This window comes from Erythrolamprus reginae, chromosome 2, assembly GCF_031021105.1.
Source record: "Erythrolamprus reginae isolate rEryReg1 chromosome 2, rEryReg1.hap1, whole genome shotgun sequence".
Lineage (NCBI taxonomy): Eukaryota > Metazoa > Chordata > Lepidosauria > Squamata > Dipsadidae > Erythrolamprus > Erythrolamprus reginae.
The window spans coordinates 311,851,073-311,875,471 of NC_091951.1; the positions used below are offsets into that span (position 1 = coordinate 311,851,073).

The window sequence follows — 24,399 nt, forward strand, 5'->3', positions numbered from 1 at the left end:
CCATTCATTCTACTGGACTTCTGAAATATTGAGGTGCTATATTACTCAGACAAGAGTTCTATCTAAGTAACTTACTTTTAAGATGTCCCTTCAGGAAATGCACTCCCCCCCCCAATCCCCCCCCAACCCCTTGTGTAGCTTAAAGAATAAGCCACTGGACAAAGCAGCACCAACAAAAATAAAACATTCTGATGCTTCTGTCTATACTTTTCTCGCCAGTTTACCTTAATTATTTCAGTTCATCCAGGGCCATGGGGCAGAGCCTGAATTCCAAGCAGATCAAGTAAATCCTTTCTACAGTTCTTTGTAGCTTTGAGCAAAAGGGTGGCGGAGGGGAAAGGGTCTTCAGCCTGCTTTTTTCTTCTCTGGGTCCCCTGCTTTTATCCAATTGGAAAAGTGAAGTGGCTATTTTGAGAGGAGGTGATAGGCCACTAAAATTGCTTATACATGATGGAGGCAGGAAATCATATATTTTTTTCTCTTTATTATATTCTATTTTCCCCCCATTCTATTCTTTTTCTTTTTTCTGCTTTATACTTTGTAAATCTTTATAGTTTAAAAATGTGTGTTAGTTTTTATTGTTGCAATTATAATTTTAATAAAATTACTATTTAAGGAAGGGAAGTGTAGCAACTTTTAGAAATATTTAGCTTTTACTTAGAATTAAATTGCAATGCATAAACCGTTATACTCCTGAAAATATCATTTTTTGAGCACTTGTATAACAGCCTGGATATGAATTCAATCATGTGCATTGTTGTATAATGTTGAGGTGTAAATAAAGAATATATTGATTGATTGATTGATTGATTGATTGATTGGATTTATATGCCGCCCCTCTCCGTGGACTCGGGGCAGCTAACAACAGTGATAAAAACAGCATGTAACAATCCAATACTAAAACAACTAAAAAACCCTTATTATAAAACCAGAGATACATACAGACATACCATGCATAAATTGTAGAGGCCTAGGGGAAAGAATATCTCAGTTCCCCCATGCCTGACGGCAAAGGTGGGTTTTAAGGAGCTAAGTTAATTTTTCAGCAGCATTTTAAATGCACCTTAATTTTGGGGAAGAAAAACAAGGCAAAAAAGAATTTGGCCTCTGCCTACCAGCATCAGGATTAGTGTGGTCCTCACTTCCACTCAGATTTTGATAACGACCAGCATAGATCTTTTTATCTGTTCTAACAATAAAAATCATATATGATTGTATAATCTTCTATTATTAATAAAACATATTATTAGCAGATATTCTTTGATTTTTCAGAATCCACTTTTGTTGCATAAGGTAAATCTCAGATTTCTGCTATAAAAGTGGTCAGTTTGCTTGTATAAGATGACTAAATTTCCCAAGAAAAGCCTCCTCAGGTAATACTAGGACAACTTAGAAGAATAATGAGATTTATTTAAAGTACATATTCTTCAAATCTTTAATCAGACTTTCTGTTTTATCATGCATCTGTTGACATTTTTTTTCCTGCAGAAATTGGGATGAAATTTAACTGGAATGAGTGGGGTGGGATATGATTTTCATTGGGGCAAAAGACAGACTGGGCTCTATTCCCCAAATGCCCCGGTCTTTTTACCTATAGCTGTAGGCATTGAAAGCCAAGCTTTTTCACAGCAAGGCCCGCACACCATTCCTCCTGGACCTGCCATTTTGTAAGCAACTACCAAGCTTCCCAGCAAGTCCCTGTGCCTTTGTTGCCTTGGACAGAACTTGATCCCCGAAGCATCCCAGGGAACTGTGTTGAGGGCCTTTTAAATGAAAGTGTTTTCAAGTGGCAGATTCCCATCCCTGATTGCGAAAAGGGTGCCTGAAATGCGAAGATTGTGGAGGAAAGAGTTTCCAGGTAGCAGATTCCCTTCTGTTTTTGGGGAATCTGCTACCTGGAATCTGCCACCTGGAAACTCTTTCTTCCACAATCCTCGTGTTTCCAGCACCCTTTTTGCAATCGGAGAGGGGGATCTGGTGCCCCGAAACACAAGGATCGTAGAGGAAAGAGTTTCCAGGTGGCTGAAACGCTTTTGTTTAAAAGACTTTCAACACAATTCCCTGGGCTGCTTTGGGAATCAGGCTCCGACCGAGGCAGCAAAGGCGCGCAGGGTCTTTTTGGGAAAGCCGGTAGCATGTTTATGAAATGGAAAGTCCAGGAGAACTAATGTGCTGCCTCTCTATCGGGCCCTTCTGAGACAAAGCCTGGCTTTCAACACACTTTCCTGGGACACTTCGGGAATCAGGCTCTATGTGGAAGTGAGAATCCCCACCACCTGGAATGACCCGAAAATGCAGTGCGAGGAACATGTGGGCAGGGCTACATTAGAAGAATAAGACACATCCAGATTTTCACCCTCTTTTTGGGGGCAGAAAGGTGTGTCTTATACTTCAAAAACATGGTATTTATTTATGTTTGGTTACATATCAACATGATTCCATACTTAGTAGATATACATCAGGATACAGTAATAACATTTTTGTTATTGTAATGACCTACTCTTTGTTAATGCTTTCATTGGCTTACCACTTGGAATAAGTCATACATTGGCATGGTTGATTCAGGAACTATAACTATAAAGTTGGGCAGAATCTAAAGAAACTTAAGAAGTCCATGCTGCCAAGCAAAGTACCGAGCTTAACCTATACAATCCTAATGGATTGGTTTGACAAGTTGTAGTAAGAAATTGCAGGTTATGGAATGTAGATAAATGATGATTTGCACTTCATTACTCAGTGAAATTCATGGATGAGTGAAAATTTCAACCCATATCTAATTATTTTTCTGTGCATATTTGAATACAAATGATTTTTTGTTATTCCTAATTAATAATATCAAATTAGAGAACATGTCCAACTGAATCAGTGGACCTTGGCAAAATATGCAGTTGCAATCCAGAAGGAACTTCAACATAAATATCTTTAAGGAACCTCTCTTTTAAGGAAAACAAAAATTCTTATTCCTGGGCTTTAAACTTAAACACTCTGCTTTTACTTTTCAGTACAATTTGGGCAGGGATCATAATAATTTTACAGCTGCAGTAGCAGCGCTGGCTTGCTCCTGGTTTGGACCAGTTCTTAGAACTGGTAGTACTGGCAGCAGGAGGCTCTGCCCACCCACTTGGGACGCTTATGCACATGCACAGAAGTGGGGAGCAATAGCAAAAAAGAAAGAAAAAGAAAAAAAGAAACCGATAGCAAAAATATTTATAACCCACCACTATGCAGTAGGGTGAAAAGGGGGAGCAGGCTTCCAGGACTATTTCTGCTGTTCTGATACAAAAGTATATTGTTCCATAGGGTTATATTTCACTCCAGAACACTTTCTCCTAGCGGCTAAACCATCCATTGGATAAAGGCATCTTATCTCTACTCCCTCATGTTTTATTTCCATATCAGCTTTATTCTATTAAATTGAATGAACTGTTGGAAATAAATTATGCAAAAAGGCTCTAGACACTGTTTTTTTTAATCCTGGAAAGCTGAGGAGAGGGGAAGGATACAAATAAGAACTGTGTGTATAGGAAAGCCATTTCCACAAATTATAATTAAGTCTATTCAAAGAAAAATATCCATATTGTTACAATACCACTATTCCTAACAAGAAGTTGTGACAATAGTTTTAAAGGGGCAGAATGCCTGCTTAAATCTGCTTAACCATTACATGGGAGACATCTGTTAAGAGATATTTGGACTGGTAAACGCTCAAAAATTGTTGGATATTTCTGAAACTACTTTGGCCAGTATGATTGATCTCTATCTTTCAAGATGAAGGGTTATTAGTAAATTTATTCTATTTATTTTATTTTATTTATATATTTTCTCAAACAATTATAGGATGGTAGTTTGTATAAACAACATTAGTAAAAGTAATGATAAAAAACAATAGGACAGTAGGACAGGGATGTTGGCACAATGGTGTGCTTGTGCACGCCCCTTACAGACCTCTTAAAAAGGAGGAGAGGTCATTTGTAGATAATCTAAGGTTAAAGGTTTTGGGATTAGGAGTAGAAACCACAGAGTCAGGTAGTGCATTCCAGGCGTTGATCACTCTATTGCTGAAGTCGTATTTTTTGCAGTCTAGTTTAGAGCGGTTAACGTTTAGTTTAAATCTATTACATGCTTGTGTGTTGTTGTAGTCACTAACAGGAAGGTGAAGTAGTCACTAACAGGAAGGACATTTTGGTATATGATTTTATGAACTATAGTTAAGTCGAACAGAGGCGTCAAAGTTGTAAATTGTCTAATCGAAGTATTTCAAGTCTGGTGGAGTAAGGTACAGTATTTTGTTACGGGAAGAGGAGTGAAGGACTCTTGTGAAATATTTTTGGACTCTCTCAATTGTGTTGATGTCAGATATGGAATGTGGGTTCCGTACAGGTGAGCTGTATTCCAGGATTGGTCTGACAAATGTTTTGTATGCTCTGGTTAGCAGATCAATGTTACCAGAGAAGAAGCTGCATGGGATCAGGTTAACAATTTTAAAAGCTTTTTTGGCAATGCTGTTATAATGGGCTCTAGGATTTAGGTCATTGGATATGAGTTCTCCAAGGTCTTTGACAGAGTGAGGGTCATTGACAAGTTCAATTCCTCCAAGTTTATATGTAGTATTCTGATTCTTTTTACCAGTGTGTAAGACAGAGCATTTAATGGTAGAGATTTGAAGTTGCCAGGTTTTTGACCATTCAGCTATGTCGTTGAGGTCTTTTTGAAGGGTAGTAGTATTATTGTTGGTATTAAACAGTTTAATATCATCGGCAAAGTGAACGCAATTGCTTGTGATGTGATCACAAGGATCTTTATGTAGAGTATGAAGAGTGTTGGCCCTAAGACACTGCCTTTAGGGACACCACTGTTGGCAGGAGCAGGATTAGATATGGCACTTCCAATTTGTAGCAGAATTATTGCAGTTCTGTTTATGGAATATATTTTCTTACCCAGAAGAAAAAAACCCCCACTAAATTATATTTACAATAAATTTTTGTAAATTTTAAGGTAAATATTATAAAGTTTCCTTTCTTATTGCAAATTATTACAAATGTAGAACATAAATTTGTGTGTGCAATACTCACTCTTGAAAATTTTAGTCTTAAATATAAATGTTGTCATAAATATAGCTGTCCGTAAACAATCATGCCCAGCCATTTATTAGTTGATAACTGATTTCTTTAATGAATTATTTCAGTTTATATTGTAATATAAAATTGAAGGAATATGAATTTTTAAATTTCTTTAAAATTCTCCATTTTAAATACAGGCTAAAATTATGAAGTTCAAGGTTTTTCTATTTATTTATTGCTGATAACAGCTTGTTATCATTCGTCATGTTTCTCTTTCTTCTGTATTTCTTCTATATATTTTTTTCCTGATTTCCATTGTCCAGGGGAAATCTTTAAAGATAAAAGTAATCCTTCATGTAGTACAGCTGTAATTTACATTTGCTTAAATTGTCTGATTTTTACAAAGGCAATAGATCATTTTGGATCCTTATAAAGATTCATGCAATTACTTTAATTATACAACTGTTACCTAGATTATTCTAATTTCTATAAACAGTGAGAAAAATATAGTAGCTTTGTAGAGAACAGTTTGTTATTAAGTTTTTTGGGGGGAAATGTGAGTGTCTCTTATTTGATTACTACTTCTCTTTATTCTCTATATAGAAGTTTATTTATTGTGTGTAATGTAAGAAATCTTGTTTTATGTTTTGACAAGTTGCATTCCAAAAAAACTGGAACTTAACCAATAGTATATATCTCTTGGCAGTTGCTATGGCCAAATAGCCCATGTCCCAATGCTAAATATGTGGGTGGCCGTTTAGTTCCTCCTTAAGCTATAATGCGTGAGACAAGTGAACATACTGTATCTACAACATACCCTCTTGTTCAGAGAATAGTTGTTGTGCCAGACAGGAGTTGCCATTTTAAAGAAATAGGCAATATTTGATCATTACAAAGAAGCCATGAAATGAAATGTAAAATTGCTAGTAATGAAAGAAATTTAAATTTATATTAGTTACAATTTTCTTTTGTACATTCTCATGAATTTTATACATTGTCATGTAGGAAAGATTGTATCTGTTATCTAATACAGTGTTTCCCAACCTTGGCAACTTGAAGATATCTGGACTTCAACTCCCAGAATTCCTCAGCCAGCAAATGCTGGCTGGGGAATTCTGGGAGTTGAAGTCCAGATTTCTTCAAGTTGCCAAGGTTGGGAAACACTGATCTAATACATGCTTGATTAAACAAACAAACAAACAAACAAACAAACAAACAAACAAACTAAATAATATAGAATAGCATCCAATTTCTAAATCTAAAGATGCCTTCTATTCTTCCCAAGATACAGACAGCTGAATCATTTTATATTTTATAAATTTCATTTATGGAATGCTGAGGCATATTCTCTCTTTATAACATTGATCAGTTTACCTGTAGTATTTATCCCACAAATTGAAGTCAATGTAAGTTTACAGTGTTGCTATATTTACATTTCTAAATCAATATAACATTTCATTTCACTCTATGTAGTTAAACATTTTCTCAATTTTTATAAAATTTGAATAGCCACTAAGTTTCAGTTTGCCTTCATTGCAGGGTACTTTTATTATTAACAATTCCATAATAAGTGAACAAATATAGCTTTCTTTTATCAGCCTACTGGGAATGCTTCAGTAGCTGATTTTCTTTTGTAAAATAGCTATTTAAGGAAAATGAATCATGCACTGTCCTTCATATATGTGGAGGTATTAAAGCTCCCATTTTTGGTTTGTGGTAAGCTGCAATTTTCTACTGTTCATAGAATTTAACAGAACTGTAACTTCTAGAAGTCAAAGACAATTTTCCATTGTATAGTATCTGTTCTGTCGGGCTCTCTGGTAGAATCCTCCCAAAAATTCACAGGTACAAATTTCAGACACACACACATTTGAAAATTCAAAACAATGTTCTTTATAATGAAAATTCACTTAAACCAAGCCCTATTTTGATATAGCAAAGAGCACTCGTCTCTAAACAAACTGGTAATTTGTACAAGTCCTTTATCAGTTCTGTGATACTTAGCTTGCAGCTGTGAGGCAATTCACAGTCCTTCTTCTTTCACAAAGTGAAACACACTTTTCTCTGGTTTAGTTTCAAAGCAGGGAAAAATCAGCACACAAAAGGTCAAAGTCAGTAAAGCAGTCACGAAACACAACGATCAGATAATCCTCCACAATGGCCAAACCCACAGGCTGCTATTTATAGCAGCCTCACTAATTACCACAGCCCCACCGAACCACAGGTGGCCTCACTTTCTTTGATAATCTCTCAGTTGTTGTTGCCTATGCATCGCTCTCCGCATGCGTGGCTGTATCATTAACTCTTGTTCTGAATCCAAAGAGGAGCTAGATAATTGATCTCCTTCGGAGCTGTCTGCCACACTTTCCTCCTCCCTGTCACTCATGTCTTCTTGGTCAGAGGAGCCTTCATCAGCAGATTCCACCGGGGGCAAAACAGGCCTGCAGCATGTGGAGGTCTCCCCCACATCCACAGTCCTTGGGGCAGGAGCTGGGCCAGAGCTAACCACAACAGTATCACACTATTTTTGTTAGATAATTGTTTGTTAATTAATATGACATTTCCATAATTTCTATTGATAAAGGAAACTGCAGTTTGGAACAAAATAGATATCCCTTCAAAAGTGACTAAACATACATACACACAACCAACCAACCATACCCACACCCACTCATCTCTACATATGTGTGTTTGTGTCTGCCTCTGTGTGCACACATGCACACATACATATATATATATATATATATGTATGTGTCTGTGTATTGTAATTTAATTTTATATTAAAGATTTAGTACAATAGTTAAAGCAAATACAAATTAAACTCAAAAAAGAAAGAATAAAATGTGCAAAAAGTAAAAAAAAGAAAAGAAGAAATGTAAAAAAAAGTAAAGAAGTACATAAAGAAGTGACTTCTAGTTTTCAACAGATGAAGTAAAAATTATAAGCAAATTTTTCTTTGTCCTGTAACCCACCCCTTCAATATGCAAAACCATACTGACTGACAACTATTGATTTTTCAGTCTTGGTATCAGCAAAAAAGTATGTAAAGAGTTACCAGAACTTTATAAAAACATATTTTATTTTATCCTTGATCAAGGAAGCCAACTTTATATTCCTTTCTTTTACTTCTAACAAGTTCATTCACATATTGCCTTTCTTTCATGAATATTTCTTCAAGGCTTTAACAGACCTCTTTTGTAAATCCAATTAAAAGTCATTATCTAAGTCTTAGCTTGGTTTATCTTTTGTATTTCTTCCTCCATTTACACAGCCTCAATTTCTTTTGTGTATCCAGTAAAAAGTCCCTATCAGGCTCATTCTACCGCACGAATCCCAGTGACCAGTTAGGTCCCATAGAGTTGGCCTTCTCCGGGTCCCGTCGACGAAACAATGTTGTCTGGTAGGAACCAGAGGAAGAGCCTTCTCTGTGGCGGCCCCGGCCCTCTGGAATCAACTCCCCACGGAGATTAGGATTCCCCCTCCCTCTTTGCCTTTCACAAACTCCTTAAAACCCACCGCTGCCGTCAGGCATGGGGAAATTGATTCCCCTGGGCTGTTTCCACTTTATGTATGGTTTGTCTGGGATGTATGACTGTTTTTATATTAAGGGTTTTAAACGTTTTTTTAATCATTGGATTTGTACTGTGTTTTGTTCTTGTGAGCCACTCCGAGTCTTCCGAGAGGAGCGGCATACAAATTTAATTAATAAATAAATAATAATAATAATAATAATAATAATAATAATAATAATAATTCTCCTGGCTGCATTCAAATGTAGTAAAAACTACTGAGACCCACAAGTTGAGGATTAAAAAATAAACAGGCTGATAATTTATGGGCCTTTAAGATCCAAACAGGGAGGCATCTTGTTTATAACATGCCTGATAAAACAGATATTCCTGTTGGCTAAGCAACTAGGGCTAGTAGTTCCAGCAGGACTACTGGAAAAACAGTTATTTACTCATTGCAAACATGGACAAAATGAAAATATCCTATGATATCTTTAACACCATCAAACAACAATACCTGCCCATCCCGGATCTATGGGAAGGACTTGACAGAGAAATAAAAGTGCCAAATCCACTCTAAATATCAGGCTGCCAACTGTAATAATAATGTGGTAAGAATTGAAAAGGCATCTTGGTTAAGAATTTATTTATCCATATTCTGTGCTGCTGTCATTACAGATACGGTATATTGTTTACTGTAAGCATAGCTTGTGTAGATAAATATAGATTAATAGTACCTGAACATTTCTTCGATTGGGCATTTGTCCAAAATAATAAAATATTGACAGAGTCTGCTTTTTGTATAAAAGCTTTTAAAGCTGTGCTAGGAGTTTTGTGCACATATAATATTTTGGATGTAAAATAACATCTTCACTGCAATTTTCTCTTTTTAATATATATTGCAATCTATTCATTTTGAAATTATTAAATTTTAATAGGTTTTTTTTTTCTGTTTCCAGGTTAGCACTATATGTATACGAATATCTTCTCCATGTAGGAGCACAGAAGTCTGCGCAGACATTTTTATCAGAGGTAGGTTTTCTTCTGTTCTCTTATTTATGGATTAATACTCAATTTTTTTAATATTAAAAATTATCATTAATTTTATTGAGAATCGTGGTAGTCTGACATTTATTATATACGGTAAATGTTTAGAGATGGAATTATTTGTTATGATAATTTTTAAGGCCATAAAAATTGTAGCTATATTATTGATCTTATTACATATCAAGTAAGAAGCACTGGGCCTGAGTGTTGTAGCCTGTCTGCTGCCAGCCCCTCTAGCAGGCAAATCAGATGAGGACGTGTGGAGGCCAGAGCCAGCATCTAGGCAATCTGAAAGCTCTGAGGGGGAAAAGGGAATGGAGTTGTCAGAGAGAGAGAGACACACACACACACACAGAGGGAAAGCCTGGGGAGTCTGGAGATGATTGGTGAGGAAGAGGAGGAACAGCTGAGTCCAATAGACTAACAATCCTGGGTCTAGAAAGCTTAGGACTACAACGCCTAAAACACGATTTAAGTATTGCCCACAAGATCATATGCTGCAACGTCCTACCTGTCAATGACTACTTCAGCTTCAACCGCAACAACACAAGAGCACGCAACAGATTGAAACTTAATATTAACCGCTACAAACTTGACTGTAAAAAATATGACTTTAACAATCGAGTTGTCGAAGCGTGGAACTCATTACCAGACTCAATAGTGTCAACCCCTAACCCCCAACATTTCTCCCTTAGACTATCCACGATTGACCTCTCCAGGTTCCTAAGAGGTCAGTAAGGGGCGTACATAAGTGCACTAGTGTGCCTTTCGTCCCCTGTCCAATTGTCTTTCCTTTATCTCATATATCATATATATTTTCTTCCTTTCATATATCTTCTCCTCTATTTTATATTTTTCTTTATATATATTACCTCATGTCTATTCTCTTCTATATGTATTGTGTATGGACAAAATAAATAAATAAAATAAATAATAAATAAATAAATAAACATGGATGCGTAGAAGGCAAAGGAGAGCAGTGGATATCTATTGGCTGAGCTTTGTGATGGAAGAGCCACCTTTGCTAGTGAAGCCCCACTCTCTGGGGATAAAAGATAGGGGGCGGAGAGGAATAAATGTGGCAGACAACTATTCATCTCCCTGCTGATCAGACCTATTAGCCTGTGGTGAGAGAGAAAATTTTTGCCAGGGCTGCTAGCGCTCCTAATAAAGGAATCATTAATTTAACTAGAGAGGGTTTGTTGTGTTTAGGGAGCTGGGTCAGAAACATTGCTTATCACTGTTGTCATAGTCTTATTATAAGCCCAAACTAAAAAGAAAAAATAAAGAGAGAGAGAGAGAGAGAGCGCTAGTTAATGAAATCATTGTTTTGACTCCCAAGCCTCAGATTTTGTCCAGTCTATCAATATAACATTTTTTTCTAACTTATACTATAGCTATGTGTGGCACCAATAGTAATAGTTGAAAAACAATATAATAGTCAATTTTGTATAAAATGAAAATATTAGATGGCTGTTGCAAATTATTATCCAAAGCATCATATACTAGCCTAAATTTTACTTGCATAAACTCACTATATCACTATTTATAATTGTATAATTTTATTCCTGATGTGGGTAAGAATTATGTAGAAGCCACAATGTTGTTTTCTTTCCAAATATGAAAGAAAGCGCCCAGAGAAAGGAAAATGCTTCGTTCGCTCTGGACTGCCAAAGCCTCCTTAAGTACCACCGAGAGGCTCCTCTGGCAGCCCAGAAAAGCCGGAGATGGATGGGATTAAAGGGGGAATGGCAGGAAACTGGCCGGGCCTTTGTGCTGCTCTCAAATTTGCTGGGAAATTTTTCCGGGCTGGGGTTCTTAAGTAGAAAATAGTTCTTAAGAAGAGGCAAAAAAAATCTTGAACACCCAGTTCTTATCTAGAAAAGTTCTTAAGTAGAGGCGTTTTTAAGTAGAGGTACCACTGAATGTGGGATAAATAACATAAACAGATAATATCGCCGGCTCGACTTACCGGCCACGGCGCTTTTGCGGAAGGGCCGGGCAGACACCGGACTCTTCCATGGCGGCCGCCATCTTTGTTTTCGGCCGAAATCTCGCGAGACGAGATTTCGGCCGGGAAAGCCAGGCCCACGTGGCCTGGAATGACGTGGGGACCGGGCGGGGCTTGCTGGCCCTATTTAAGGGCTGCAGGCCCTGGGCCAAGCCTGTTCGCCCGGACCCAGTCATAGGAGCAGACACTTGGCTGTCTGCTCCTGGAGCCTTTCGGCGGCCGCGTGGAGGCGGCCGTCGCTTTGGAGGCCTCGTTGGAGGCTGGAGGTGGCCTGCTCGTCACGGGCAGCAGGCTCGGCCCATCCGAGGCTGGCGGTCTGCCCGTCTGCCGAAGAAGTTCAGCAGCGGGCTTGCGGACGTGTGAGGCCTCCCACCCCCACCCAGCTGAAAGGCGGCCGCGTGTTGCGGTCGCCATTTTGAGAGCCTCATCGGAGGCTCGGGGGAAAGGTTTGGGGGGCTTCGGGTCTGGCGGGAAGGCCAGGCCTGGTGCCGTTTGGCTGTTGCCCCCCCCTTTCTGGGGGGGGGATCTTTCTGGCAGCCCCCTTGGGGATGTGGGGGGCTCGGGCAGAGGGCTCGCGTGTGCGGCCCCTCCCGTCTCGCGGCCCCCAAAAAACAAGACATAAAGGAAATAAAAATAAATAAACATCAATGAATAAAAAATAAAAAAGGCCCCTTGGGGACGTGGGGGGCTCGGGCGGAGGGCTCGCGTGTGCGGCCCCTCCCGTCTCGCGGCCCCCAAAAAACAAGACATAAAGGAAATAAAAATAAATAAACATCAATGAATAAAAAATAAAAAAGGCCCCTTGGGGACGTGGGGGGCTCGGGCGGAGGGCTCGCGTGTGCGGCCCCTCCCGTTGCGTGGCCCCCAAAAAACAAGACAAATAAATGAACATAAAATAAATAAAAGTAAATAAAAATGGAGGACAGTTGGGCCCGTGGCAGCTTCCTGCTGCTGCGCTGCCTGTTTGGGCAGGGGCCTTTTGCTGCCCTCTTGGGGGCCCTGGGGGCCCCGGTTCCTTCATGTGTAAAACAAGAATCACGGGTCCACAAGATTATATTAATAATAAGGGGACTGATGATGGTTCTATTATTTCACATATTTATATGGAACCATGGACATAATGGCATGAGAGACCCATTGGTCCCTCTGGTCTGCCCTTGTTCTGTTCTGTATTTTATCTTGGGATGGATATATGTTTATCCCAGGCATGTTTGAATTCTGTTGCGGTGGATTCATCTACCCGGCCTGCTGGAAGTTTGTTCAAAGCCTTGGCATTTCAGTGAAATCATGGACAAACTTCAGTGCAGTTATGGTCCAACTTAATTATTTAAATATTGTTGCCACTCGGTCCCAGTTTCTTGGGGTTTTTGTTTCGGGGGGGGGGGGCACCTGTACCCAGGTTTGCCCCCCCCCCCCCGGCTCCTAGTGCAGGAACACAGGCCCCTGGGGCTGCTTTTGCCAGGGCCTGGTGTGTCGGGGGCGGGGGGGTTTGACCCCGCCAACCCAGGCTGTAGGGCCTTCGCCTCTTTTGACGGCTTACCCGTCGGGGCCAGGGAGATTGGACATGGGGGCCACCACAGTGTGGGACCCGTTCTTTGCATGTCATGGGTTTACTGCAGAGGGGCTTGTTTCCCCCCTTTTGTATGTGCAGCCATGCGTGTGGGACGGCGGGGCTCCCATGCCGCTTCAATGTGCCCCTGCCCCTAAAAGGGGACGGTTAGGAGGGGAGGGGGTCCAGGGTACAAACCCCACCTACTGGGGGGAAAGCTGGGCCCTGCCCAATTAATTATAAAACAACAACAACAACAACATTGGGGTTGGTTGAGGGACGACCACCCTCGCTCGAGAGCGGCCGCTCTCTTGCTAGGTTTCTCCAAGGGATTCAGGATCCCTTACATGGGTTCGAGCAAGCCTTTGGGTTCAACAACCACAGGTTGGTTGTGGGGCATGACGGCATTGTTCGGTCCGGAATAGCATAGGAGGTGGACATGGGGAGGGGCCTTGGGCCCTTCCCGGAGCCGCCCTTCCCGAATCTTGGGGTCTCCCCATTGGGGGGTCCCCTGCAAGGTGGGTGATGAATTTAGGTGATTCACCACTTGTCTTTTCTTAAAAGGGAGTCAGTGAAGGATTTCGTTCCTGACGAACTTTATTTAGTCCGGCTCGCATCCTTTGATGCGGTCGTGGCCATGGTAAGGCAGTGTGGGGTTGGAGCCCTTATGGATAAATGCGACATTAAGTCAGCATCCCGGCTCTTCCCCATGCACCCGGTCGGCTTCGGGCTTTTGGGCTTCCATTTCATGGGTGTTTTTATGTGGTCGGGGTTTTACCCACGGGTGGCTCCGTCTCATGCTCTCTTTTGGGCGAGCTCGAGCACCTTATTGGAGTGGGCGCTCAGGAGGCGCAGCGGTCTGGGCTCGGCGTTCACTACCTCGAGGGTTTCTTGGTGGCGGGGACTACGCGGGCAGAGCACTGCTTTGCTCTGCTGCGGGTCTTCAAAGCCCTTTGGCTCTGTTGGGGGTGCCTTAGCCCCTGCGGGGACCGAGGGCCCCGCCACCGGGATTACCTTCCTCGGTATTGAATTGGACTCAGAGGTGCAATCTTCTAGATTGCCCCTGGACGAGTTGACTATAATTAGGGATAACCCGGGTACGGTTCTGGGCTGCAGGAAGGTCACCCTTTGGCAGCTCCAGAAACTAGTTGGGATACTTAATTTTGCCCGCCGGGTCGTGGTGCCGGGCAGGGTTTTTTCTAGGTGGTTATATGCTGCGATGAGGGGGCTCCGTTTGCCCCACCATCGTACCCGCTTATGTGCAGGGGTCAGGGCTGACCTCTGCGTGTGGCGGGAGTTTTTAGAAGGTTTTAAGACCTGTGTTAGGTGCAGGGTGTTAGGTGACCAGCGGTGCTGGTCTGCGTGGCCTCCAGAATGGAGGGCCTCTGCAGTGGTTAAGGATTTGACCTTTTTTGGGAGCTCTTCCCCTTGATAGTGGCCCTAGAGCTTTGGGGTGAGCAGTCTAGGGCAAGACTGTGCATTTTGGTGCGACAGCCTTGTGGTTGTCCATGTTGTGAACGCCCTGTCCTCTAAGAGTGACAGGGTCATGCGGCTTTTCCGCCATTTTCGTGCACAGGTCCTTGTCCCTGAACACATTGTTTGTGTCTTGGCATGTCCCCGGGTTGAATAACGGGGTTGCTGACGCCTTGTCCCGGGGTCAGTTGTCCCGGTTTCGGACCCTGGCCCCGTGGGCACGTGTGTCGCCAGAGGTTTTTCCTGTCCTTTGGAGCCTGGGTGGGCTCCTGGGCAGTGGAGAGTAGGGGCTTGCTGGGCTACGGCACTCTCGGGAGTGTCTGGCACTCTGGGGGGCTTAGCAGCAGGCAGGTGAAGAGTTTGGGGATTGCAGGCAGTATACGGGTTACCCCTATAGCTGGCCTGCCCCAGTTGTGTACCCGGCCATATTTGTGTCCAGCTTAGGCAGAGTGGCCTTTCAGTTAGGACTATTATGGTCCAGGTTGGCCGGCTTCGCCTTTTGTCTAAGGCGGGGGCGGGGTTATTGATTTACGGACTTCCGCATCGTGACGGTGCCGGAAGGTTGGGCCAGGGCCTTATCGCAGGCCGTCAGGTGATTTTGTACCTTCCACCTCATTACCTCAGTTAGGTGGGTGCTAGTATGTAGGGTTTGGCCAGGCCAAGTATGGATCCCGCCATTCGGGAACGCTCGTTCTCGAGAGGCGCTGCCACCAGTGCGGTAACGGCCTCTCGATACGGAGGATTCGGGAAGTCGCTCGCCGGCGGTCAACGGCCTGTTTTAGTGTACGAACGGCCTGTTGAGGGTCCGGGTAAGATCTTAGGCCAGGTGCCTCCTTTGGTCCCCTTCTATTTAACCCCGCCAGGACGCGACCGACGGTGTTGCTTGGGGTCATGAGCGCTCCGAGACCACTCAGCAACAAGTTGCCATCGGGGGCGGGGACCCTGCCGTCGTGGCGGCTGGGTCCTGGTTGTCTGGCTGGGGAGATGGGGTGTGCGGTGGGACGGGCGTTTCTACCGCTTGCTGGGAGGGCGGCATCCCATTGCTGCGCCCAGGTGGTCCTGGGAGGGCGGCATCCCATTGCTGCGCCCAGGAGGTGCTGGGAGGGTGACATCACGTTGCTGCGCCCAGTTGGTCCTGGGAGGGCGGCATCCCATTGCTGCGCCCAGGTGGTGTCGGGGGGGCGGCATCCCATTGCTGCCCCCAGTGGGGCTGGGAGGGCGGCATCCCATTGCTGCGCCCAGTCGGTGGCCAGGGGCGGCATCCCATCGTTGCGCTCAGAGGTGTGCTGGGAGGGCGGCATCCCATTGCTGCGCCCAGTTGGTGCTGGGAGGGCGGCATCCCATTGCTGCGCCCAGTTGGGACTGGGAGGGCGGCATCCCATTGCTGCGCCCAGTCGGTGCCGGGGGTCGGCATCCGTTGCTGCGCCTGGAGGTGTGCTGGGAGGGCGGCATCCCATTGCTGCGCCCAGTTTGTGCCGGGGGCGGCATCCCATTGCTGCGCCTGGATGTGTGCTGGGAGGGCGGCATCCTATTGCTGCGCCCAGTTGGTGCTGGGAGGGCGGCATCCCATTGCTGCGCCCAGTTGGTGCTGGGAGGGCGGCATCCCATTGCTGCGCCCAGATGGTACTGGGAGGGCTGCATCCCATTGCGGCGCCCAGGTGATGGGTCTTGCACTGTGGTGGCAAGGACCTGTGTGGGCCTGGGGGTCGTTTCGATCTGCCAGGTTCGCGAAGCCTGCGGTGGCTTCGCACTGTGCGGCCCTCCGCGCAAGTGGTGTGGTCGAGATCCTCTTGGGGATCGCTTGGTGGGACGCCATTTCCCTTAGGGCCCTTCACCGGGTTAGAGGGGGAGTTAAGGCCTGGGGGACGGTAGTCAGAAAGTTAGGCGGGGTGGTTGTGGCCCATCCCCGCATCACCATAGATCAGCTGTGGCTTTACCTGGCTGCTGGTCTTCCTCTGTCAGAGCTGAGGAACACCACTTTCTTACAGGACCTGCAGTGTCTCTGCGTGAGCTGGCGCAGTTAGAGGGGGGAGTCGGGGGGCCAAGATAGAGATCTGACCCCCGCTCCGTGGCAGGTTAGGGGCGGAAATCTGGGTGGTGGTTCAGCAACTGCGCGTTCTCCCTTGGGCATCTTTGGGGATGATTGACAGGTTCTCTCCAAGCTCATGGTGGGTGCTACCTGCGCACTTGGGGGGAACCTGTCTTTGGGTCCCGCTATTGAAGTCCCAGGGTAGGGGTGAGCCGGCGGGACCCCCCTCATGCGAGTGCATGGCAGGGTCTCAGGTGAGGGAGAGGTCCCTCACCTGGACCAGCATCGAGCTACGCCCTTAGTTGCCCAGGAATGTTGACCTTTTACGTCATTTCCGCCCCGGAAGTGTTTGTTTGACCCTGCAGGTCCACTGTTTCCGGGTCATAGTTGAATATATTGATTTATGCAAATTTATGCAAATTAATGCTAATTTAATTAATAAATTATGCAAATTTATTTTAATAAAAATGACCCAAGTTTAAATCCAGCTCTGGTGTCCGTGTCGTTACTCCGTCTCTTCTGCAATATCGCCGGCTCGACTTACCGGCCACGGCGCTTTTGCGGAAGGGCCGGGCAGACACCGGACTCTTCCATGGCGGCCGCCATCTTTGTTTTCGGCCGAAATCTCGCGAGACGAGATTTCGGCCGGGAAAGCCAGGCCCACGTGGCCTGGAATGACGTGGGGACCGGGCGGGGCTTGCTGGCCCTATTTAAGGGCTGCAGGCCCTGGGCCAAGCCTGTTCGCCCGGACCCAGTCATAGGAGCAGACACCCGCCCGCCCTTCCCTAATTTGCAGTGTGCTATTGGTGGGTCGCCCGCGGGGGCCGAATGGGAATTTTTTGCAGCCTTGCCCATTTCGCATGGCTGTTTTTTCGCCCATTCCACACTGGGGAGATGGATGTGCGGTTAGGGGGTGCTTGCATTCAATAGGTTAATTGGCTTACCTTTGGTCATTTGGGTAGGCAGGTTAGGGGCGGAAATCTGGGTGGTGGTTCAGCAACTGCGCGTTCTCCCTTGGGCATCTTTGGGGATGATTGACAGGTTCTCTCCAAGCTCATGGTGGGTGCTACCTGCGCACTTGGGGGGAACCTGTCTTTGGGTCCCGCTATTGAAGTCCCAGGGTAGGGGTGAGCCGGCGGGACCCCCCTCATGCGAGTGCATGGCAGGGTCTCAGGTGAGGGAGAGGTCCCTCACCTGGACCAGCATCGAGCTACGCCCTTAGTTGCCCAGGAATGTTGACCTTTTACGTCATTTCCGCCCCGGAAGTGTTTGTTTGACCCTGCAGGTCCACTGTTTCCGGGTCATAGTTGAATATATTGATTTATGCAAATTTATGCAAATTAATGCTAATTTAATTAATAAATTATGCAAATTTATTTTAATAAAAATGACCCAAGTTTAAATCCAGCTCTGGTGTCCGTGTCGTTACTCCGTCTCTTCTGCAATATTAATTTCTATGTGCATTCTATTGCAAATAGAATTATGCTCATGCAACAGCTTTTCTTAGTTTCCACAGTGCTAGGTTGAATGTCACTATTATAAACATAATATATTTGGGGAAAATAGAGTAGGTTAAATGTTTTTAACATGCAAAAGTTATCCCGTATGTGATATTTTCTTCTTTAGAAGTGTGATTGGGATAAAACCAGTACAACACATGAGGGCAAACCTGAAATGAGCCTGTTCAAATTTCTACAAAAAAATACAAATTAAGCTGGCTGTACTTTCAGGTAGTGTCGAACTGTTGCCATAATTAGCAGATAAGGAAAAGCATAAGAATCATTATATAACTATTGGTTGATGGAGCTGAGTGTGTATTTTGTTCTGCACACTCAGTCTGTTTTTCTGTCTCACTCTGGCAGACACAGCTATGCCTATACACTCAAGATAATTTACTCCCTCAAACACAGAAGACAACACATATTCTGATAACAGTTAAAACAGCTTTTTAAAATTGATCTGTGTTGATTTTAAAAGAGTCATCTTTGAATTCATTTTAGCTATATGCTATCATTGTTTTCGTGTGAATCTCTCTTGCCTAAATAAATAATCATTATTTGCATTGGTTTTAGATAAGATGGGAAAAAAACATCACACTGGGCGAACCCCCAGGATTCTTGCACTCTTGGTGGTGGTAAGTATTTCAATTTACAAAGATTGCATTAGTTGTTAAAAAGTATTATACCTGTACAAAAACTGATTTTTATCAAAGGTAATAAGAAATGTTGATAATTAATTGGAAGACTAGTGTCAACTGTCATTTCATTTCCTCCAAAAGATAAAATTAATTATGCAATTATTTCAGTTTAACCTTGCTCATTTTTCTTTCAAATGGATTGATACTCAAATTGTCCAGATCTTCTGCGTTTTCCCCTTTAGATGTTCCCATAGAACTACAAACATACACGGAAACTAGTTTGATGTGACAACTTATTAAGATTCTGCAGAAATGCCAGCACACACACATATATATATATAAATTGTTATTGTCAAAAACAAAGTAGGCTTCTGACTTTGGAGCTCTTTAATATTTGGGAGCAACTGGAGTGCCAGTCACTGGCGTCAAAAAGATCAGTGTGAACAGGTGATTAAAGCCCCACCTGATTTATATGCACACATTGTACATAACTCTTTTTTTTTTTAAAAAGGACAGGGGTTTTGAGTGCCCAATTATTCCCACCATTTTGAAACCAATGAATGTTGCTGTCAATACCCTGTATGCGTAAAGAAAAGAATTGTGTATACAGGAGCAACAGTATTAATTTTAGGGTAGGAAGAGATTATATGTGCACATACTTCTATGTGGCATCTGCCACTGACACAAATTAGAAAATCCTTTGTGGAAGAAAATAATAGGTAGTTCTCAACCTGTGGGTCACGACCAGTAGCGGATTCCTACTGGTATGGATGAGGACATCGCACTGGTAATAAAACTGAAGCTGCATGTGCAACTTTGGGTCTCTGGGGTGCGCGTGTGTCCCAGCAAGATTTTGCTTCACATGTGCAGGGAGCAAAATTTCGTGAGGGGTCGCGTGCGCGTGCGATTTTGGCAATTTTTTTTTGCTTCTGCACATGCGTGGAACCAAAAAATTGCCAAAATCTCATGCATGTGTGCATCCGCTCACAAGATTTTGCTTCAGCACATGTGTAGAAGCAAAATTTTGCTGGTGCCCATGCAGACCAGAGACTCAAAGCTACATGTGCAGCACACTGGTAGCGGCAGTAGCAGCAACCCCTGCCTGGTCACAACATCCTTGTAGATCGAACGACCCTTTCACAGAGGTCACCTAAGACCAATGGAAAACACATATTCCTGATGGTCTTAGAAACCAAGACACAGCTCCTCTATCTGTCTCCAGGCGGCTCCACCCACATGCCAATAGACTACTGCAAGAAAAAAGTTCCATGGGAACTTCTGAGCATGTACATTACCATCTTGTTTTTGTCTTTTTTTGTAATTTTTTTTAATGGCACTGTGCATGCTTACGCACGCAAAGCGCACGAGTGCCCATAAGGGGCAGCCACGCAGCACAGGAGGGAAAAACCCGGCAGTATGGTAAGTTAAAAACCACCCCAGAGTTTGCTAATAATTTTATTATTTTATGGTTGGGAGTCACCACAACATAAGGAACTGTATTAAAGGGTTGCAGCATTAGGAAAGCTGCGAACTACTGTTAGAGGATGTTATTCAGTTATCATGTAAGTATAGGTACTGTTCTTGTATGACCATCATTAAAACAATTTCCTAAATTTTCATCCCAGTATAAAAAAATGACATCACTGTCAAATTAAGAATAATTTTTAACTTTAATGACTACCCTCTTTCAAGCCATTGCATTTTTTTCAGTTTCATGAAAAAAAGAGAATGCTTTAATGAGTAGTGCAGCAATAGATTGCTCATATTTGTACATCCTTGAGAGTTGCTCCTAATCATTTGTGAGACATGTAGAGAAGATACATTGCTTTGGAACTGTTCCTTGCCTAGCCCTGGTAAGATTATCCAGTTTTTAGATGCCAGATTTCTGAGCAAAAACTAATTTATCAATGTCCGGACTTCAACATCAGATTCAGAAAAATAAATATTATTGGTATATACAGTATATGTTTCATTTCGATGCTATTAATTGGTTAATATTACTTTCTATTAAAAGTATGTCATATTTATTATGTAAGGAAAGGATTTAAGTTAGTTATCTTGGTTTTTTTTTTATTAGATGAAATGAGTCCCTAAATTAGGTGATCACCAGAGGATTCCAGGAGTTTAGACTAGAACAGAGCTGTCAAACTCACATTGCCATGGCAGCGTTATGTGACATCGGGACCTTTTCTCCCTTTGCTAAACCAGGCGGGGGCAGAGCCAGCACATGATGCATCCGACCTCAAGTTTGACACCCCTAGATTAGAAAGTTGGGGGGGGGGATCTTAGACGAAAGCAATGCTGTATTGCTATCAAGAAATCTGCAGAGAAAATGTCTGAAATTTCCAGAAACAAAGTTCAAGTCAAAAATAATAGTATTTTACCAATTAAAGCAAAAGAACACTAAAGCTAGAAATACCAGCTTAGGATAGATACTCATTTTTAAATAGAGATAATAGTATTTATAATTAATAAATATTTTTAATCTAAGAGACTTTTAGCTGTCATCTGTTTCAATGCTGCTTTCTCCCTCTCAGTCCTTTATATAAATACAATCTCTCCTGGAGCTTCAGAATGTAAAGTCATTTATGATTTTGTATGATGTTCTAATGATATAATGATAACAAAATTCAGTTTTTTTCTAATGTTTTTAGACACAAATTGCTCATTTCAACAGTTCTAGATTAAATATTGGTGGGGCTTTTTTACGGATTTTTAAAAAATTGACTTTATTTTGGGGCTTCGATGCTTATCAGTTGCATGATTCTTGAATGTTTTCATTTTAACGCAAATTAAATTATAGTATTAGGATATTTATCTGTATAGCAGTCAATTAGGCTATCACTGTAATTATTCTTAAGTATGTGTAGTTCCAACTGAATGGGAAGGCTGCATACATTTTGCTTTCAGAATATGAAGAGGGTAATAAAGTAGTAATTACTATAATGTATGTGTATCAGTGGGGTATACCTGAAAAAATATGTTATAAATTGGGCATTCTTTTTTATTTTCAGTGTGTTTTGGGATCTCTATTGTGCAGCTCCAGAAAGACGTGAAACATGTGAACACTCAAGTGAAGCTAAAGCCTTTCATGATTATGTAAGTTTTATGCTCATTGATTATATTTTGTCTGAGCTTTGTTTGGAAATGATAACAGCTATGAATTTAGTAATTTTCAATGTGCTGGAAAAGGTACTGCTTCCAAATTTTTGTATTCGCTTGACAAGTAATGGAAATGAAACTAATATTAACCTTGCATGCAGTACACTAAAATTCTTTATTGACCAAGTGTGATTGTACACACAAGGAATTTGCCTGGTGAATATAGAATTTGTTTTATGTAGGTTAGCAAATGTTCATCCTTAAAAGACATCAAGATAATAACCCTGTGGATAAGGTCAAAGAAGTCAATTTTTCAGTTAAATATGGGTAGTATAGTGTTGGTAAGGAAGAATGGAAAAGAGGATGTATAAGATTATAGTAGCTGCAACATGTTGAAGACTAAAAAATATCAAATTGTACTGTTCACATTATTAACGGGGAAAATTGTTTAAGGAAAAGTCAAGCTGAAGAAACAAAATTATCTAGTAATCAAATGGTTTGGTTTTGTGAATGTTTAGAAGTGGACTAGAAGTAAATAACTGGCAGATATTTTAACACAAATTTATATGAAATCAGTGGAAATGTCTTGTATCTATTCCTTACAATAAATAAATTGTCAGTATGAGAAATTTCTAATGAATAACATTGCTTTTGGGTTTAACATGAGATTATTGAAATACAAGTTTTTGCTTTTCTTGGTAGTATGTATGTATGTATTTATTTATTTTGTCAAACAAGTATAGGATTGTAGTTTGTACAAGCATAACATAAGTAGTAAATAATGATAAAAGAAGACAGTAGGACAGGGACGTACCGGCACAATAGTGCGCTTATGCACACCTTTTTCAAACCTCTTAGAAAAGGGGAGAGGTCAACTGTAGACAATCTGAGATTAAAGATGTTGGGGTTTGGGGAAGCTACCACAGAGTCGGGTAATGCGTTCCAGGTGTTGATCACTCATATTGTTGAAATCGTATTTTCTGCAAGCTAGTTTGGAGCGGTTTATGTTAAGTTTGAATCTATTACATGTCCGTGTGTTGTTGCGGTTGAAGATGAAACAGTCAATAACAGGAAGGACACTTTGGTATGTGATTTTATGAACTACAGTACTATTAGATCAAATCGGAGGCAACGTAGTTGTAAATTGTATTCTAAAGTAGATTGCTGAAAGCAAAAATTACTAGGCCTATGTAATAGGTGTGATTGTAAGCAAGAATGTTTTGAGTTAACATTTATACCTACATTATGCAATAGCACTGTGCTATTGTAACTGTGTTACAATGACAGTTTAGTGTTAATCATGTATGAACATTCTAAACATGATCATGCTTGCATTCAGATATTTAATTATATCAGAAATCAGTAATGTTTTCAGCCAATTGCATTCTTATACATTTGAAATCATATTAGGAAGTTTTAGTTATTTATCAGTTATCACAAGCAAAAGCAAACTGATGATTCTGTTCCCTGTCACCCTACCCAACTGCTGGATTTTTCCTTCTTTCCCTTCCAAATTCAGAGAAATTGGCATCCATTATTTTTTTTCTAAGAATGATTGAAGGTCAAATATGGTACAGAGAGGTGTTCCTAAAAAAAAGATAGTGTAAAAGTAAATTTGGTCATCATATTACCTGTTTTTGAGTTATAGATTCTTAACTGGAAAGTGCTGACTTTTAGTTACAGATTCATAATCAGATGGTTTGTTTAGTAAAAGAATTGGTTAAATGTATAACAGCAGGAATAGCTCACATAAATAATGTTGTCAAGTCTTACATTACTCGTAATTCTTTTCCTGATTCCCATCCTGGTTTTACCTATATAGTGTTATTAGTGTGATTATGAAAGAGTATATTGTGCAGCTGGACCTCTGTTTAAGAAAGCAAGGGTGTTCTATATCAGTTGGCTGAAGAAACAATCCTTTTCTAAGACCTGGTAGCATGTTGAGTAGCTTAATATTTTGATCGAATAACTCTTCTGAAACATAGTAATAATAGCTTCTGAAAAGGTCATTGTAACAGCAGGACATCGCAAGGAAACGGTACATAGTAAAGGCCTTAATACATTTAGATCTCGGCTAAAATATCTTGGAATACATTCTAATTATAAATAATTAGGGCTCTGTAGTGCTTCAGATTCAAAAGCACAAATACAGGAGCACAAATATAGGAACTGGCTGCACCTACTTAAAGCCGATATCTCTGGGATTATTTTGAAATGCATCCAGAGTGCTGCAATCCCATAAATCTTTATGGGCACTCACAATCAGTATATAGAGATATTCTCTTAACGATTTTGATCCAGCTCTTAGAAAGTTTCCCTATATGCGTAAAGTGAGGACATTCTTTGTCCTATCTTTTATAACAGTGGAATGTTCGAAGAAACATTCATAGAGTGTTCTGTGGTGTTTTACTTCAATATCTATTTATATATTACAGCCCGAGACAGAATTGTGAGCTATAGAAATATGCATACAGGCAATAGG

At 41.8% G+C, this 24,399-nt stretch overlaps 2 protein-coding genes across 5 annotated transcripts in view; one reads left to right on the forward strand and one right to left on the reverse strand.

Moving 5' to 3' along the window:
• Window positions 1–24,399, reverse strand: part of FAM151B (family with sequence similarity 151 member B) — a 786,337-nt gene that overhangs the window by 241,876 nt on the left and 520,062 nt on the right. The window lies entirely within an intron of this gene.
• SSBP2 (single stranded DNA binding protein 2) overlaps window positions 1–24,399 on the forward strand; it is a 171,838-nt gene that overhangs the window by 58,458 nt on the left and 88,981 nt on the right. For all 4 annotated transcript variants that reach the window (XM_070743099.1, XM_070743098.1, XM_070743100.1 and 1 more), the window contains exons 2-4: window positions 9,529–9,601; window positions 18,751–18,812; window positions 21,830–21,914. In XM_070743099.1, the coding sequence (XP_070599200.1) occupies window positions 9,529–9,601; window positions 18,751–18,812; window positions 21,830–21,914 (220 nt within the window). The remainder of the gene's footprint in view (window positions 1–9,528; window positions 9,602–18,750; window positions 18,813–21,829; window positions 21,915–24,399) is intronic.